This window comes from Trichomycterus rosablanca, chromosome 5, assembly GCF_030014385.1.
Source record: "Trichomycterus rosablanca isolate fTriRos1 chromosome 5, fTriRos1.hap1, whole genome shotgun sequence".
In the NCBI taxonomy this organism is placed as follows: Eukaryota; Metazoa; Chordata; class Actinopteri; order Siluriformes; family Trichomycteridae; genus Trichomycterus; species Trichomycterus rosablanca.
In genome coordinates, this window is record NC_085992.1 from 21,392,197 (window position 1) to 21,411,251 (window position 19,055).

The 19,055-nt window shown below is 36.7% G+C and overlaps 1 protein-coding gene across 2 annotated transcripts in view; it reads left to right on the forward strand.

Annotated features, from left to right (window-relative positions):
* Positions 1-19,055, forward strand: part of itga9 (integrin, alpha 9) — an 85,724-nt gene that overhangs the window by 31,840 nt on the left and 34,829 nt on the right. For both annotated transcript variants that reach the window (XM_062995840.1, XM_062995841.1), the window contains exons 9-15: positions 857-994; positions 1,199-1,304; positions 1,895-1,989; positions 2,661-2,751; positions 6,766-6,811; positions 6,931-7,085; positions 10,618-10,778. In XM_062995840.1, the coding sequence (XP_062851910.1) occupies positions 857-994; positions 1,199-1,304; positions 1,895-1,989; positions 2,661-2,751; positions 6,766-6,811; positions 6,931-7,085; positions 10,618-10,778 (792 nt within the window). The remainder of the gene's footprint in view (positions 1-856; positions 995-1,198; positions 1,305-1,894; positions 1,990-2,660; positions 2,752-6,765; positions 6,812-6,930; positions 7,086-10,617; positions 10,779-19,055) is intronic.

The window sequence follows — 19,055 nt, forward strand, 5'->3', positions numbered from 1 at the left end:
TCAACTTCTTTGGTCGACCCTGGCGAAGCCTGTTCCGAGTGGAACCTGTCCTGGAAAACCGCTGTATGACCTTGGCCACCATGCTGTAGCTCAGTTTCAGCGTGTTAGCAATCTTCTTATAGCCCAGGCCATCTTTGTGGAGAGCAACAATTCTATTTCTCACATCCTCAGAGAGTGAGAAATAGTAAATATCCAGTGGCCAGTATGAGAGAATTGTACCCAAAACACCAAATTTAACAGCCCTGCTCCCCATTTACACCTGGGACCTTGACACATGACACCAGGGAGGGACAACGACACATTTGAGCACAATTTGGACATGTTCACTGTGGGGTGTACTCACTTATGTTGTCAGCTATTTAGACATTAATGGCTGTGTGTTGAGTTATTTTCAGAAGACAGTAAATCTACACTGCTATACAAGCTGTACACTGACTACTCTAAGTTATATCCAAGTTTCATGTCTATAGTGTTGTCCCATGAAAAGATATAATGAAATATTTGCAGAAATGTGAGGGGTGTACTCACTTTTGTGATACACTGTATGTGTAATAAGCATTTATTACTTTGTATCATGTATTTATCCTACAGCTGTCATTTCTTTATCTGTTTTTGATATATCTTATATGACATGTATTATTTCTTTTAATTTGCAGTATGCAATAGCTAGAAGTTGAAGCTGAAGTGTCAGATATTTTACAAAAATATTAGAAGTGCCTATTTGTTATGGGATCTGAGTGCCATACATTATACATTTTTTTTAATCATTACCCTTTAAATAATCTCTTAAAAAGAGAAACTTTTACTGGCCGCACAATATTCTAATAAATGCGGTATGGCTCTGTCTTGATTTCAGATGGGCTCTTACTTTGGCTCCTCAATGTGTGCAGTTGACCTAAATGCAGATGGACTATCAGATCTGCTGGTGGGAGCACCCATGTTCAGCAGTGTTCGGGATGAAGGCCAGGTGTCTGTTTACTTAAGCAGGGGCAATGTGAGTTCACCCAGCATTTTAACACTGTTGTAAAGTTACATCATTATAAACTACATATAGATGTAAAAAGTACTGAACTACTTGAACTCTGTTTTTTATGTTCCAAATTTAATCCAGCAATTGTGTACAAGATAAACTAAGCTTAAACTTTATTTACTTAGATGTGATCTTCATTATGACCAATCATTTTGTATAATCTTACAGGGAGTGATGGAGGAGGTGATGATTTTAAATGGGGACAATGCTCACAATGCCCATTTCGGAGAGTGTATTGCTAGCATCGGGGATATTGATGATGATGGTTTCCAAGGTCAGAATGTGTACATGTGCTCTTCTGTGTAAAATACTTTAAAAAAACTAAGTAGAAAATGCACATGATATGGCCAAAAGTATGCAATTTCTTCTACATACTGTTTCAGCTACACCCATCGATAACAAGTTTGGAAAAACAAAAAACAATTACATAAAATAAAGTAAATGCTTTCAGCCTAGAGGCAACAATATGGGAGTTCATGGTCATCCACACCTACATACTTTTAGCAACATAGTATATATTTTATTTTATATTTGATTTTTTTTATGTCCAGGGTGGGATTACCTACCCAGTAGGATATACTTTATTACTCTTTTTGTTATATGTATTTTCAGTTGTATGTAAAAGTGGATTTAAAATGTGAGGTGTCTCATGCTAACATATTTTTAGTTATTATAACCTGCAGTTATGAAAGTCTTCTAATGCTTTTACACGCTTACATACTTAGTGGTCTTATTTTTCACTAAAACATATTTCCAGGTTTCATGTTGTTTCTTAGTTTCAGTTATGTCTCTCCGACACACATGTCTATTTTGTGCTTACTTTTTTTTTCAACATACCTGTGTCTTTCTTATCTTGTTTTGTAGATGTGGCAATAGGAGCTCCCAAAGAGGATGATTATGGGGGAGCAGTATACATCTATCATGGTGATACTACTGGAATAATCAGCAAGTACTCAATGGTAACTCAAGTCCAACATTAGTAATTATTAAATCGTCACCGTTTGTATTAAATATGTCTAAGGTGATAATTAAGGTCATTATACTGTACAACCCCAAATCAGAAAAAGTTGGGACAGTATGGAAAATGCAATAATAAAAAACACAGAGTTTCTTACATTTACGTTGACTTTTATTTGATTGCAGACAGGATGAACCTAAGATATTTCATTTTTTGTCTGCTCAACTTTATTTCATTTATTAATAAACATCCATTCCTGCATTTTTGGCCTGCAACACATTCCAAAAAAAAGTTGGGTGGTATATTAACAAATGAAATAAAGTTGAGCAGACAAAACATGAATTATCTTGGGTTCAAACTGTCTGCAATAAAATAAAAGTCAAGGTAAATGTAAGGAGCACTGCATTTTTATTTTATTTGCATTTTCCATGCTGTCCTAACTTTTTCTAATTTGGGGTTGTAAATAATTAGCATTGATACTCTTCATTACAGGTAGTTAGCATTGAAATACAATTCTACAGCAATCTCATTGTTAAATTTTAAGTAATTAGCTTATCTGATGCTAATTAGCCATTGCTTACAAGTCAAATGGAAATGACACATTTTATATTGCATATCTTAATATAATTAGGAAACACATTATACATAACACACATTATTTCTTTTCTGTAGAGGTTGTCTGGAAAGAGCATCCATCCAACTCTTCTGATGTTTGGCCAGTCAATATCTGGCAGTTTGGACATGGATGGAAATGGATATCCAGGTTTGGGTTTCTGTACATAACTTCAACTTAAATAAACATTATTTATATCACATTTATATGAATTCAGAACCAAACAAAAAGAAACACCCACCGAAAGTAAAACTTGCATAGGAATATTTGACAAGCATACTAAATAATTTTTTAAGGTCATGACTGATTTTGAAAAAATATAACAAAATTTAAATGATTTAAAGCAGAATAGTGTATTTGAATAGTGAATAGTGTATTAGAAAGTATTTAGATTGATCCATTAACCTTTTGGAATTGATGTTAAATGTATATATAATTATCATTTCTAACCATATACACTATATTGCCAAAAGTATTCGCACGTCTGCCTTCACACACATATGAACTTGAGTGACATCCCATTCTTAATCCATACGGTTTAATATGATGTCGGCCACCCTTTGCAGCTATAACAGCTTCAACTCTTCTGGGAAGGCTTTCCACAAGGTTTAGGAGTGTGTTTATGGAAATTTTTGACCATTCTTCCAGAAGCGCATTTGTGAGGTCAGACACTGATGTTGGACGAGAAGGCCTGGCTCACAGTATCCGCTCTAATTCATCCCAAAGGTGTTCTATCGGGTTCAGGTCAGAACTCTGTGCAGGCCAGTCAAGTTCTTCCACACCAAACTCGATCATCCACGTCTTTATGGACCTTGCTTTGTGCACTGGTGCGCAGTCATGTTGGAACAGGAAGGGGCCATCCCCAAACTGTTCCCACAAAGTTGGGAGCATGAAATTGTCCAAAATCTCTTTGTATGCTGAAGCAAATTATAGTTCCTTTCACTGGAACTAAGGGGCCTAGCCCAACTCCTGAAAAACAACCCCACACCATAATCCCCCCTCCACCAAACATTACACTCGGCACAATGCAGTCAGACAAGTACTGTTCTCTTGGTAACCGCCAAACCCAGACTCGTCCATCGGATCTCCAGACGAAGAAGCGTGATTTGTCACTCCAGAGAACATGTCTCCACTGCTCTAGAGTCCAGTGGCAGCGTGCTTTACACCACTGCATCCGACGCTTTGCATTGCGCTTGGTGATGTAAGGCTTGAATGCAGCTGCTCAGCCATGGAAACTCCTTCCATGAAGCTCTCTACACACTGTTCTTGAGCTAATCTGAAGGCCACATGAAGTTTGGAGGTCTGTAGTGCTTGACTCTGCAGAAAGTTGGCGACGTCTGCGCACTATGCGCCTCAGCATCCACTGACCCCGCTCTGTCATTTTACGTGTTGCACAGGTGGCATCACGGTACCACGCTGGAATTCACTTGAGCTCCTGAGAGCGACCCATTCTTTCACTAATGTGTGTAGAAGCAGTCTGCATGCCGAGGTGCTTGGTTTTATACACCTGTGGCCATGGAAGTGATTGGAACACCTGAATTCAATTATTTGGATGGGTGAGTGAATACTTTTGACAGTATAGTGTATATACACTTAATCACTCATAACATGTTTTTAGAGTTTTTGAAAATGCATTAAAATCAAAACTAGAATTTCAGTTTATCCCATTTTCCATGGCAAATTCTCTCAAGCTCGGTTAGGCTATATGTCTTTCTACAGAGGCCTATGTCTTTTGCTCTGGAGGTTTTCTTTAGGGTTGCTCCTGTATTTGGCTGTATTCAGTTTTTTTATGTCAGTTATTTATGTCCCTGTCACAGTAGGAAGGGTATTAATCAGGTTATGTGCAGTGCCTGTTTTTCACGAGACACTGTTGTTCTACACAAAAAGTTTGATTTTTTTCCTCCTCAGATCAGATAATCCTTTACATACCAGTTAATTCTCTCCAAGCAGGCTGTCATAGGCCTCCACTCAGTGGGGGCTTGCCACTGATTTATGAAGTGCTGCAAAAGTCCAGCAGGTTTCTTGCACAGGACTTTTAAAGTGATTGTTAGGTTTCATCATACCTCCCTGACCAAGACCCCCTTTGCCGAGATGCCTGAAGTAGGTCAGACAACCCGCTCTAGGGTTGTTTAAAGTTGTGCCAAACTTCTATTTCAAAATTATTACATATTTAAACATATGAAGATATTGTTTAAATGCTTGCCACAATCTATGCCTTGCCACATTTTGATTGCCGCGTTCCACATACAGTTCTTTGGACATCATGGCTTGGTTTGTGTTTTGACAGTGCAGTGAAAATTGTGGGCCTATGTGTGTGTCAAACAATTCAGATTGCAAAAGGTGGAACTGAGGTCTAGACCAAGCAAAATTTGAGTTCTAGACAAAGCAAACAGGATGTATGGCCAAAATTATTTGGCCACCTGACCGTGAGCTTGTTGGACGACCCAATTTAAAAACAAAGGGTACTAAAATGGAGTGACCGCTGTGTGATCTTTTCAGCTTCTTGGCTTCAGCTTCCTAAGAACTCTTCACATAAGACATTGAATCATGTCTGTGGAAATTGTGTCCATTCAGTCAAAAGAGTATTTGTATGACTGGACACTGATGTTGGTCTAGTGAGCCTTAATTGATGTTCCAGTTCATTCTTAATGCTTTAATGGTCTCACCAAGAAAAAAATGTTAAAAAACCTCCCTGTGATGGAGTGGCAACCTGTCCAGGGTGTTTCCTACCTTTTGCCCAGTGAATTGCACCAAACACGACCCTGACCAGGCTAAAGTGTTGGTAAAACAGACAATAAATGAATGAATTAACAATATTATAGAGTAGATTGGACAAAGAAACTTGAAGTGTGGTGCCAGTAATTCTTTGTGGCTGGAAAAATGAACACACCCATTATTTTTAGTGTAACCAAAAACGTAACCTCTGACGGGGTAGTCTAGATTGGATCTCCCAATTTTGGCGTATGAATACAGATTGGTGTGGTTAGCAATATGTTCAATTATCTGGTCAGTAAAAAGTGTTTTGAGATACTGGTTGGGTGTCTTTACATAATCTGGGGGCTTAAATCTTGCATCAAGCACATCAAATGTGTCAATGTCCTCCATTTTCCACTTCCTACAAGGACTGCCAGGTAAATCTTCTGTCATCATACAAGAAACGGGGTTTAGTCTGCTTTTCCCATTTTTCTGTTTTTCACTTTTTTAAGAAGAGAAAGTGGTGCAGAAGTGCTTTCTGAGGTATTATCCTCGTCTGTAGTTTGATCCCCAGTCAAATCTGGTGATGGGGCAGATAATCTGGGTCCTTTGTCTAATTATTAACACTTTGCATTCTGTATTTAACTCATTGGGGTTAGCCCACAGGATTACTGGCACACTTCACATTACAACTTGATAACTGAGAAAATGGAACTTAGGTGATACTATGTTTAAAAAAAAAACTTAAAATATTGTTAATTGTTAAAAGTATAATACTGTTAATATTTTAGCAAACATAAAATAGAATTACACTACATTGTTTAAAAAGTCCATGCAGAAGCATTAGTAAAAAACTTTACCATTAAGTGACATCTCGACTATTTGGTGGACTATTTTTGTTTACAAAATATTACACCTCATTACACAAGTTTTCATAATGTAAATAAATTATTCGGTCCCAGCTTCCCAGCTTTTCAATGGGTGCAAAGCACACAGTAACACCCTGGACGGGGCGCCAGTCCATCGCAGGGCAGACACACATACACACACACACACACATTCACCTAGACGGCCATTCAGTGTCTCCAATTAACCTGACTGCATGTTTTTGGACTGTGGGAGGAAACCAGAGCTCCCGGAGGAAACCCACGCAAACAGATGGTTATGTTTGAGAAGGCTAACTTCAACCTTAACTGTAAGCTATTAAACTCAACAACATACTCAGGCTCCAAAATTCAAATGCATTTAAACTTAAGGCAAGTGAAGTAGGCTTTCTTGTTAGAGTAAAGCAGCCTACCTTGAAATGCTTTTCCTGTGGACATGCTTATGTAAACTAAATAAGTGTTTAAATGAAATATTTGTATTCTCTTTTAAACAGTATTGTTATTGTCATTTACCTTTTTTGCATTTTATAAACTAAGTAGTATATAAAAAATAATAAAACCTGCTAAATTATGTTTTTTAATGCAGATATGACAGTTGGTGCATTTATGGCTGACAGTGTGGTGTTATTACGGTGAGAAATGCACTTTTAATCCAGCAAGTGCTAATATTTAGCATTAATAAACACAATTAAATGACAATTAAGTCCACTTCCTCATACTTTTGTTCTCTCATTTTTGTTGCTATAAATAGATCCAGACCAGTAATCACAGTGGATGTCTTAATCTTTCTGCCAGCTTCAATAAATATCTCAGTGCCTCAGTGTCATGAAGGCCCTCAGAATCTCAACTGCTTTAATGTCACTGTCTGTATGCGTTTCCATGGGAAACATGTGCCTGGATTCATAGGTAAGGAAAATGGTAATAGAGGATAATTGTGAATCAGTATAAGCCAATTTTTGTCTCATGGGGAATGGCATTAGTGATCTCTGTGGGCTGGAGTCTGTGTCGTTTTGGATTTTATAGTTTATAGTGCAATGGACATTATAGCTCATTCATTTTTTTAATCGCTTTGATATATCAATACATAATAAATTGCTACTGAATCCTATGTGTTTAGAATATGTTTAAAAATTCTCAAAGCAAATAATCTACATGGCCAAAGGTGTGATACACCAAATCCATAAATTCCAGAATATTGTTTTACATTTTTTATGTTTTACATGTTATATATTTCGACTGTACTCTCCCACTATTTCTTTAATAAAGTTCTTCATATTATTTTATAAAGAATTGCTTGGTTTTGTACGGAAGCGTATTGCTGCCACACAGATAAAAAAAAAAGCCGTCAGTATGTCGTTATAACGAGAAAAGGATGTCATTATAATGAGAAAAGGATGTCGTTATAACGAGAAAGTATGTTGTTATAACGAGAAAGGATGTCGTTATAACGAGAAAGTATGTAGTTATAACGAGAAAATTATGTCGTTATAACGAGAAAAGTTCATTACCTTAAATGCTGCATAGCTGACGGAAGCGTATCTGCTGATGGAGAGACAGCTTGCACACATGCATGATGCTGTAGCTTGTGTAACCTTGCAGCTTGCCGTGCCAATCAAGATTCTTCTTTAGGAACAGCAACAATGTCTAAACTTAGTTTAATATTCAACATTTGTCTGACGTTCGGCATTCCGATCTAAATAAGTGCTTGAAAAAACCTAAGACCTTATTTTATGATTTCTTACACGAATGAAAATAGTCAACATACTACAAAAACTATTTTATGTTAATTTTAAGATTACGTCTATTTATCTAAAGAAAGTTTATAATGAAATCATTTATCAAGCTCCCACTTCATCTAGGGACCGTTAGGGACCGTCATAAAACTACATTTACTCTGCACTTATCCAGACGAATAAATCCATTTAAATCTTGTATGATTTGTATTTTTGGAAATATAATTTGTATATTTGAAATGTAAAATAAATACTATGTTATTTCAAAAAATAAGGTTTGTGTAGTAGGTGAGAAACATTGATGTATTTGTGTAAAAATTGTTTGACATTAATTCATCAAACCATACAAGATTTAAATGGATTTATTAGTCTGGATAAGTGCAGAGTAAATGTTTCCTATGTTTCTCAGTTAGTTTTATGACGGTCCCTAACTCATTAGATGAAGTGGGAGCTTGATAAATGGTTTCATTATAACCTTTCTTTAGATAAATAGACGTAATCTTAAAATTAACATAAAATTGTTTTTGTAGTATGTTGACTATTTTCATTTGTGTAAGAAATCATAAAATAAGAAGGTCTTAGGTGTTTATTCAAGCACTTATTTAGATCGGAATGCCAAATGTCAGACAAATGTTGAATATTAAACTAAGTTTAGACATTGTTGCTGTTCCTAAAGGAGAATCTTGATCGGCACGACAAGCTGCAAGGTTACACAAGCTACAGCATCCTGCATGTGTGCAAGCTGTCTCTCCATCAGCAGATACGCTTCCGTCAGCTATGCAGCATTTAAGGTAATGAACTTTTCTCGTTATAATGACATAATTTTCTCGTTATAACGACATACTTTTCTCGTTATAACGACATACTTTTCTCGTTATAATGACATACTGATGGCTTTTTTATCTGTTTGGCAGCAATACGCTTCCGTAGTTTTGCATCTGTTCAGTCGCAAACACAGTAATGGGGTCATTTATTAATGTTGTTTGATAAAGCTCACTTATTTATCAATCCATCCCAAAAGTGTTGGGGTCAAAGATTTAAACTGGCCAAATTATCAAACACTTTTTACAATGTTGCTTTTGGCATCCAGGCATCTAAAACCATTGCTACAAAAACTGAACATTAGACTTAAGACTTTTTAAAGAGTGATTGTTTCCAAAACTTTCTTTTCTGTTAATTAGTGATTTTCACATATAATTATAACTGATGAAAAAAACAAACAAAAAAACCTAGTCATTTAAAATGAACTAATGAGGCAATGTAAAGGCATTTGTAGCATAAAACTATGTAACCCAAATGATAAACTACATCATTTAAAATACAGGTTTAACATTTGGGTGCAACAAGAAGAAGGGCAGAAGAGAATGAGTTTATTATAACAAATACTGTCTTCTCTTTAAAGTCCACAGAATCTACCATAGCAGTAATACAACAAGACTATGAATTATAATCGCATATAAAAACATGACTTTGGCATGAACAGTTGGACAACAATGTATTTAAATACAAAAATCTGAAACAATGAGCACCTATAAGACTTGGCAATTAGGAAATAAATCAACAACTAGACAGAGTCATAACCAAATAAAACAAAAAGATGAACATGTGTGGTGCAATGCTATTTAGACTGCTACACCTAAAGTGTGAATAATAAATCTCTAACAGGACAGAGTAAGGAAATGAAAAAGTGCAATATATGCCATGTACCAGCATTAACTAAATTAAAGGCTGACGGTCAGATTCTGAAATCTAGTCTTTATAATAGATGTGGTCTTCGTATGATTTTACTTAAATTAGCAATATCTAGGTAGGTGTGGTTGGTGCTCAACTTAGCTGTGCAAAGGAGGCAGGATATATAAACTGGGCGTTACGCAATTGACTGTTCCAGGGTTAGGAAAGAATAAGGGGTCCTATGTTTTAGCAGCTTGGCACTAGTACAGGAAGCTTGGCACTAGTACAGGAAAGTTACCTCACCTCTGTTCTGTGTCTGTGGTAAAATCCTCCCTTCCGGTGTCAGTTAGGTCATGGCTCCGTCACAGCTGGGTAATGGCATAGACAGAAGACCATTGGTAAAGTCCAGCAGTAAGGGTGTGTTAGTGTGTGAGGGTGAACCTTATCCAATCCAAAGTTCCAGTATAACAACACCCTGAGATGTTGAACAATAATGAACAATGAACAATAATGACTGTTTATATCAGAATGGTCCAGGACTGAAAGGCTGCACTTTCTCTTTTAACACTTCTAATGTGTGACCTCATAACTATCAGCCTCGTTTAATGTATAAAATAGCTTTTTATTTTGTCAGACATATTTATGAAATGACTAGAAAATCTGCCTTGCTGCTGACATTCCTAGGATTCTTGATAGGCTTTTTTATGGCAGGAATACACTGGACAAGGCACGAGTCCATAGCAGGGCTTCGGCTAGCCCCTTTCCCTCAGATATAGACATTTGTGTCTTTGTAAACACCTGGTCAGCCAGTATCACCTTAGCCTGGCATAATACACTGCTGCGCCACAGCAAGTTTTAAATGGGATGTTTTGTGTTATTTACCAAATACCTGTCTGACATGTCCTGCAGCCTAAAACACTAATTCTATGTTGGCTGCATTAGATTTAAATGTTATTCCTATGCATATTTTTACATTGTTGTCTGTGGGGTATTAGCAACACTTTACTAAACTGCCCATCTGTATTCCTATTCAGAGCTGATATACAATCTGACAGCTGATGCTGAAAAGCGACACAAAGGAATACCATCTAGGGTCTATTTCATACGCAGTGGAGAGCAAACCGCTACTGTGAGTCAAGACTTTAACCTTAAAATCAACCAGCAGGAATGTCATCAGTACACAGCCTATGTCCAGGTAAGGCTATTTCCGATTTTCTTGCCACCTAGATAACATGGCATATGTCCCAGTGGTGAACGCATTAAAACAGTATGCTTCACGGAATAACACACCTACTTTGTTCTGGATCACTCTGCATCAGACACAATTGGTCATCTTTTGAATTTCCATTAAAATTTTTCATTTAAATGCAAATTTGGGATGTGTAATGTCATCTTTAGGGTCATCTTTTAAGACAAATGTGGCCTGTGCTAATTGACTTACCTCAAAACAAACCCAGATTCAATAAACAAACCTAAATTCAATAAAGTTGGGAAAGTAAGAAAATGTATGATCTTTATTTAACTGAAAACAGTATAGGACATTACAGGACATGTTAATGTTTTAACTTATAAACTTTATTGGTTTTGTACAACCCTAAATTAGAAGAAGCTGGAAAAGTATGGAAGTGGCAGTTAAAAACACCATAGTGTTTACTACCTTTACATTGACTTTTATCTCACTGCAAGCACGTCTTAAAGTGTGCAACAGTATGGGGTGGTTGTTGCATTTTTCGTTTGTAAAATTCTCCACACATTCTCTATTGGGGATAGATCAGGACTGAAGCCATGCCAGTCCAGTGTGTGTACCTTTTTTTCTCACAGCCATGCATTTGTAATGTGTGCACCATGTGGTTTTGCTTTGTCTTGTAAAAAAAAAGGCATAGACAAAATGTCAACATACTTTCCTTCATTAATGCTGCCATCACAGAAGTGTAAATGACAGAATCTGGCTTTTGATCTTGTTGCTGATAACAGTCTGGATGGTCCATTGCCTCCAAAAAAGATATGGAATACTATTCCTCCAAGCACAATACACATTTCAACTATGTGATGGTTCATCCCAGATACCTCCAAACCAAGAGAACTTGATGCTCCTTCTCGACATGATTAACATAAGGCTTCTGTTTTGCAGTACAGTTTTAAGTTGCATTTGTGAATGTAACTTCATATTGTAGTGCTTGACAAAGGTTTGCCAAAGTAATCCCATGCCTATGTGTAAGGCCCTACCTAATTTACTACCGTAAAAATCGTGTCACGGACCGTGAAATGAGCCATGTCCCATGAAATGAGCCACATCCCGTGTAATACGCAATTTGCTATGCAATTCAAAATTTAGGAATTGTGTTTAGTGATTTAACATTTTTCAAGTCACGTAGCATAGGAAATATGAGGCGCAACATGAAGCGGTCCTAGCAATCATACGGCATTATACGCCATCATAATTACGTTAGTGTAACAGACTTTTATGTGGTGTAGTGTGCTGACAATGTTTGATGTATGTGTTTATGCAAAAAAAAAAGCCAGTAAAGTTTTATGCTCCCAATGTCTTTCTTTATAAACCAGCACCATTCAAATTACTAGTTCAGCACCTTAAACACTGAGCACAATATGTAGATTATTGTCCATTATTTCCAAAAGCAATTACCAACATGGTCTCAGACCACAGCACTTGTTTCCACTTTGCATAATTTCAGCTCAGATGAGCTTAAGCCCAAATAAGTTGGCATCATTTTAAATGTTGTTGATATATGGCCTCTGCTTTGACTTAAAAAGGTGCAAAAACTTTTTGAACTTTTTGAACCCCCGAATATTGTTTGGAATGCAGGCAAAAAATCGATGGTAATTTAAAGTAAGCTTAATTTTGTGTGCAGTAAACCATTTTTGTTTTCATAGACATATGTTTTTTATCATTGTCCTGCTGGAAGATCACATGATTAGTTTGGGTAGAAGCAGACAGATTTTGATTTAAAATGTTCTGGTATTTCATGAATACTTTTATGCAATGTACCCTAAAGAGGTGCCAAGGGCAAAAAATGATCACAGACCCTCTAACGTATTTAACAGTGGGCATCAGTTTCTTTCAGTGTACTCATTCTTTTTTCTACACCAAACCTACCTTGAGTGTTGCTAAAAAGCTTAATTTTTGTTTCATCTGTCCTTAGAACATGATTCCAGCCCATTTTACAGCCCAAGTCACAGTAGCATTTATCAAACTCAAAATGCTTATGTGTTAAACAAACTTGGGTTCTTGTACAGGCAAGTTTGTCACAGTTCTAGTGATTTAGAACTTTTAAATAATGACCAACTGTAGATAACTGTAGATGTAGGCATTTTCAGGAAAGTAGCTTTTATAGTCACTCATTGACTTCTAAATGTCAACACACAAAAAACACAACTACATAGCCCTACACATCAGAAAATTAGAAAAAAAGGTTGACAATAAAATTTCATTTGATAATTTACATCCTGCATTTTAGGACTGCAGCACATTCCATGAAATTGGGCTAGTAATGAGGTGAAAAACTAAATAATGACGTGATTATTTACTCACTTAAAGAACCACAATAAGGAGCTACATTTACAAATGCCATTTAAAGCTTTACTGAGCAAAAAATAAGCCTTATGCTAACCCTGTTCAAAAGTGGCATCGAGTTCTCCGTTACCCCTTTTCCACCAACACGGAACGAGCTCTGTTCCGGTTTGCAAACTTGTTTTTGACCCATTTTGGTGTGTTTCCACCAAAAAAAGAGGTTCCAAACTGCAAACTTGCATTCTGTGTGACGTCATTTGTGGGCGTGACAAGTTGCAGAGGTTTGGGTGCTTTCACTTGAGAAGCTGCAAAACCGCTCATGCGCTACTGTGCATTTGTTTTCTATGGAGCTTGATGCTGCATTTCCTTCTTTTAAAGTTCACCTGATTGAATTTTGAGCCAGTTTCCCGTAGATATTTAAGCGCCTTCAATGAGACAAGCTGTTTGAAATGATGTGGTATAAGACAGTATAAACAACGGTTAATGTAAAAAATAAAGCTTAATGTGGATTGTTGTACTAAAACACCGACCAAGGGTTTAGTGTTCTTGTGTCAACTTTTAGTACATTAAGCCACGTTAAGCTTTTTTTTTTTTACGTTAAGCTTTTTCAACTCTCCCAAAAAGCAAATTCTCAGAACCCTGAGCTGCATAACAACCACTGTTGATGACGCATGCTTGGCTTTTAAAAAACTTTTGAAAACGGGGGGCCAGTTCTTTTGGTGGAAAAGCGCTATGTGTTATGTGGCATAACTGGCATTCTTACAGCCCCGACCTCTCCCCAACAGGGAATGTGTAGATTAGTTTGAAAGAAAAATACATTTTTAAAAGACAAATGTTACAACACCCCTTTAACTGTTTTACACTGTAAGACATGTTTGAGGAATAATGGGATGAAATAACACCTGAAACACTTGGTATCATCTGTGCCAAAATGCCTTTTAAATGTAAGAAAGAATGGTTGAATTACAAAGTGTTAAATACTTTATAGTCTCAATTTTTTTTTAATGTGTTGCAGGCCTGAAATATTAGAATTAATTATTATTAATATTAATTAAAAAAAAAAATTGACCAGACAAAAGATGACTTGGGTTCATACTGTCCGCAATGAAATAAATCTAAAGTAAGAAACACTGCTTTTTATTTGCATTTACATGCTGGTAACCTATACTCTGGGTAAATACCGTTTTAAAATAAAAAGTACTTGGCTATTATAGATGTAAATGAAAGTAATTATTCTTGCCTGGACTCACCTTGAATACTTCATACTTCACCTTTGCACAGCTGATCCACTTCATGCCATTTATTGTACTGCTGATGGATTATCTAGACATGTATTAGTACAGCCAGGCTGTCAGTACTGTGTGTTGTCATACTGAATACAATTGACCCAAGCATTGTTTGATGTTAGGATTTGTACACCAACGACGAGTGTTAACCGTGTATGTGTTTTTAAAAACAATGCTAGTAAGCAAACAGTATTTAAAATCCTAACAACACTGCTACGCCAGGTAAACTCATATTAAAACAACACACACTACCATGTCACTGTCATTTTAGTGTCATTGCATTGACTACCACCCAAACATTATTTGGTCAGTAGTGATAGGAATTTCCTTAAGTTAATAAATGGGGTACAGGGTGGTGACAAGGTGTACGGAGCAACAGGTTGGCTGCAGACAGTAACTGTATACCCACAATCTGTCTATCTGTATGGTTAGGTGTTAGGTGTACCTAATAAAGTGCTTAGTGAGTCTATACACAGTATATACGCATAATTTCATATATTTATTATAAATTAGGTTCTATATCATCAGTGATATAAAATAACATGTATCATGATAGATGATTTTGACTGTATCATGATAGATGCTTTTGACAGTTTTCTCTATGGTTTCAAAACACCTTGAACACATCTCTGGGTGGTGTTTATATAACATTGCACCTCATGCAAATTAAGGGTTGTCGTTGAGTTTCCACTGGTTCAATAATGCTGTAATCCAACTTTAGGTCATACAGACTAGCAGTCAGTTTTAAGATCAAGCAATATGGCAGTATTTTGGCAGTATTACCAAAATATTATTCTAAAATATTACTTCATTTTTTCCTTTTTCTTGTTTAATTGCTGCATTATTCAAGTAATAAAGACTTAAAATCTACCTTCACAGAAATATTTGTAATTAAAAATTCTTATTTTCTTTGGTGGTTTAAATATTTTTAGTGTAACTGTATGTCACATTTGCTATCAGGATATGCTGATCCATTTTTCCACTTTCTCGGGCAGTGTTTCCTGTGCTACTGGTTGCCACCTAAAACCTAAACATAATATATCCACCCCATCTCCCTTTGTTCTCCGTTATACATTTCACAGTTTTCGTTCTGTTAGCACTTTCATTCATCTCTGTAAAGCAATGCCCCGCCACTCTTCTGTCAGCTAAACCTTACTTTACAGCCTATGCTATTATATCAAGGTTTGTTTTATTTTATGCTTTTTATTTTTTGAGAATTTTCTTGTTTTTTTAGGTTTTGCATGAACTTTTACGGTTTCTTCTATTTCTAGAAATTTTAAATTGTGTAAGCTAGAAGGCCTTTTACATATTTTTATAACCTGCTTTGCAGGCATGTAGTGTTTGTAGTGTTTTTGTAGTGTTAGCAGAAGTTATAAAGAGATAATATATTATACTCTTCAATTCCAAATGGCAAATGCTTGACCATTCTAATCAGGCCTAATGAGTCAATTAAGATGGTGAGACTTTTCAAATATAAAGATATCCAATTTTTTCACATCCCACAAATACTGTTGTAGGGTTTAATTATGAGAGGTAACTGTGCATTAATATTAGCAGATTGTATGTTTTTTTTAATTATTTTGTTTACTTTCACACAAAATTTGTCTCAGCATCACTTTAGTCTAGACCTGTTTCTTTAGTGTTCTTTAAAAAAAATTGTTTTTCTTAGTATGGCGGCTTTTTTTCATGCAGCTAGCATTTATCTCAAACAACTGGGCTGGCTCACATGCTGAATATGTGACTTACAAAATATCAGACCTGCTAAAAGAAAATGAAAATGGAAGTTAATAACTTTTACTTAACTGCTATAAATGTACATACATTGTGCTTTCTTGTTTGCAGACAATAGTATGTTTGTGCTACCCAAATCCCTTCATTGGTCCCTGAGGCCAGGTCTGCCTGGCCAATCCGCTTGTTTATCTGTATGTTAGGGTCTGCCCACAAGGAGGAGGCCTCCTTTTCACCAGATGAATAATGCTAATGAAAACCAGCTGTTGCTTTGTAGAGTTCTGTGTGAAGGCATTGTACAGGACGCACACATAACTGTGTTTTTTAAAAAGTTAAGGCGTCAAATCAATTTCTAACATTATATTAGTCTCAGGTACTAAAATGAACTCATCTTTTAATTGTTTCACAAAATTTACCGAGCTACAATCACTTGCATATATTACCACGTCTTACAACAAACCAATTTTCAGTAAATAAAGTTTACATTTGAATGTTAAGCTATAAATCATTAAGTTACCCCAACCTCCTGCTAAAAGTAACTGGTCACTGTCTAAATTACTTTTTTTCTGCCAAATGCTGAAATACATGTTATTGCTGGTTTAAACCAGACAGTGCTAGTTTTATGTTTAAAACAACAAATCCTGGCTACTTAATACGAGCATAAGTGTGTTACAAACAACGCTCAAAAATGTTACCAAATGCTTATTCCTATTGAATATAAACCAAAATACAGATAGGATTTTGACATTAATGTACATGATAATAAAAACACCACTGTGACAATGTAAATATTTTTTTCTATTTTATAGCTGTACTTACAAAAACACAACTATGCTTCAGAAAAGATTTCAGATTAAGATACTACATAAATGACTAGAAACGCCATTTTTAGAATCATAGTTAACAGTGAGTTAACATCAGTGTTCAGAAATGAGTCTTTCCAACCAACCCAGTGTTGCTGCATTTTCTTACAGATTAGGTTGGAATCTTCATTCCAGAGAGTTACAGTGGGGTTATGTAATGATTTCATGCTAGTCATCTGGAAAATGTTTTTACTGGCAAGTGCTGTGGAATAGCCCCATGTTCGGTTATTTTTAGCTGAATATTTTGAATTTAAAAAATGGACTAAGAATCTTTTAATGTCAATTAACTTTGCTGGTGTTGGAAGATAAATCTCTAACCAAATACAGAACCATAAGAATGAGTAAAGAGAACATTCCAGGATCATTATTAAAAACAAATTGTATCTGATACCACTTGGCATACAAAATGTACTAATTGTTTTTTAAACACATTTGTTTTCAATAACATATTTACTGAGCTGGATGTTGAAATGTTACAGAACAGGGCAAGAGGGGCATCAACTCCCAAACTGGTAAAACCAAGCGCACATGACAGTCTCGTTTCCTGTTTTGCACTTAATACCATGCATAGTGACTTCCTTTCTCTCAGAGACAGGAAAGTGTTGAAAATTTAGAGGTGGGTCTATGAGTAAATCAAGCCAAAATGCCTGGTATTTACTAGATAAGTGCTTTGTATGACTATTTGTAAATTGCTTTGTTTTAGCATGTGAAAAGGAAACTTTACCAGGACATTGAAAAAGCTATAATTGTTACAGATTAGAGCACACATTAATAACATTTGGTTAAGTAGTTGAGTGAGTAATCAAGAGAGTATTGCTCTTCCACAAGGATATTAAATATTTGTGTGGACTATCGTGAAAGAAAAGCAAAGATACAACATGGCAGTTTGTGGTAGTACATACACTGATTAGGCATAACATTATGACCACCCACCTGTTGGTCCCCCTTTTGCTGCAAAAACAGCCCTGACCCGTCAAGGCATGGACTCCACTAGACCCCTCAAGGTGTGGTGTGGTATCTGGCACCAAGATGTTAGCAGCAAATCCTTTAACTCTTTTAAGTTGCGAGGTGGGGCCTCCATGGATCGGACTTGTTTGTCCAGCACATCCCACAGATGCTCGATTGGATTGAGATCTGGGGAATTTGGAGGCCAAGTCAACACCTTTAACCAGTTGTTGTGCTCCTCAAACCATTCCTGAACCATTTCTGCTTTGTGGCAGGGTGCATTATCCTGCTGAAAGAGGCCACAGCCATCAGGGAATACCATTTCCATGAAAGGGTGTACATGGTCTGCAACAATGCTTAGGTAGGTGGTACATGTCAAAGTAACATCCACATGGATGGCAGGACCCAAAGTTTCCTAGCAGAACCTTGCCCAAAGCATCACACTGCCTCCGCCGGCTCGCCTTCTTCCCATAGTGCATCCTGGTGCCATGTGTTCCCCAGGAGAGCGACGCACACGCACCCGGCCATCCACGTGATGTAAAAGAAAGTGTGATTCATCAGACCAGGCCTTCTTCCATTGCTCTGTGGTCCAGTTCCGATGCTCACGTGCCCATTGTTGGCACTTTCGGTGGTGGACAGGGGTCAGCATGGGCCCACTGACTGGTCTGCTGCTATGCAGCCCCATATGCAACAAACTGCGATGCACTGTTACAGTTACAGTATACAATCTGAGCAATTATAGGTTAAGGGCCTTGCTCAAGGGCCCAACAGCAGCAACCTGGCAGTGGTGAGGCTTGAACCAGCGACCTTTCAGCTACAGTGGCTCGTCTGTTGGATCGGTGTATGTTGTGACTATGTTGACTATGTTGCCAGAACTCACTTGGTCGGCTTTGATTATACTTTACAAGAATAAATATTAATAAATATCAAATTTCAACATTGTTTTTGTCCAAGTTTGTGCAGGTACAATGCAACTATGCACCAAATAATCAGATACCAATGAATTACTGGAAACAATGTAAAAAGGTCTGCTGTTAACTATAGTGAAAAGCTTTTGCATGTATTCTAACCGCTTCAAACAATCAGGGATTAAAAGTTGCCTGGGAGACATTTTAGCACAC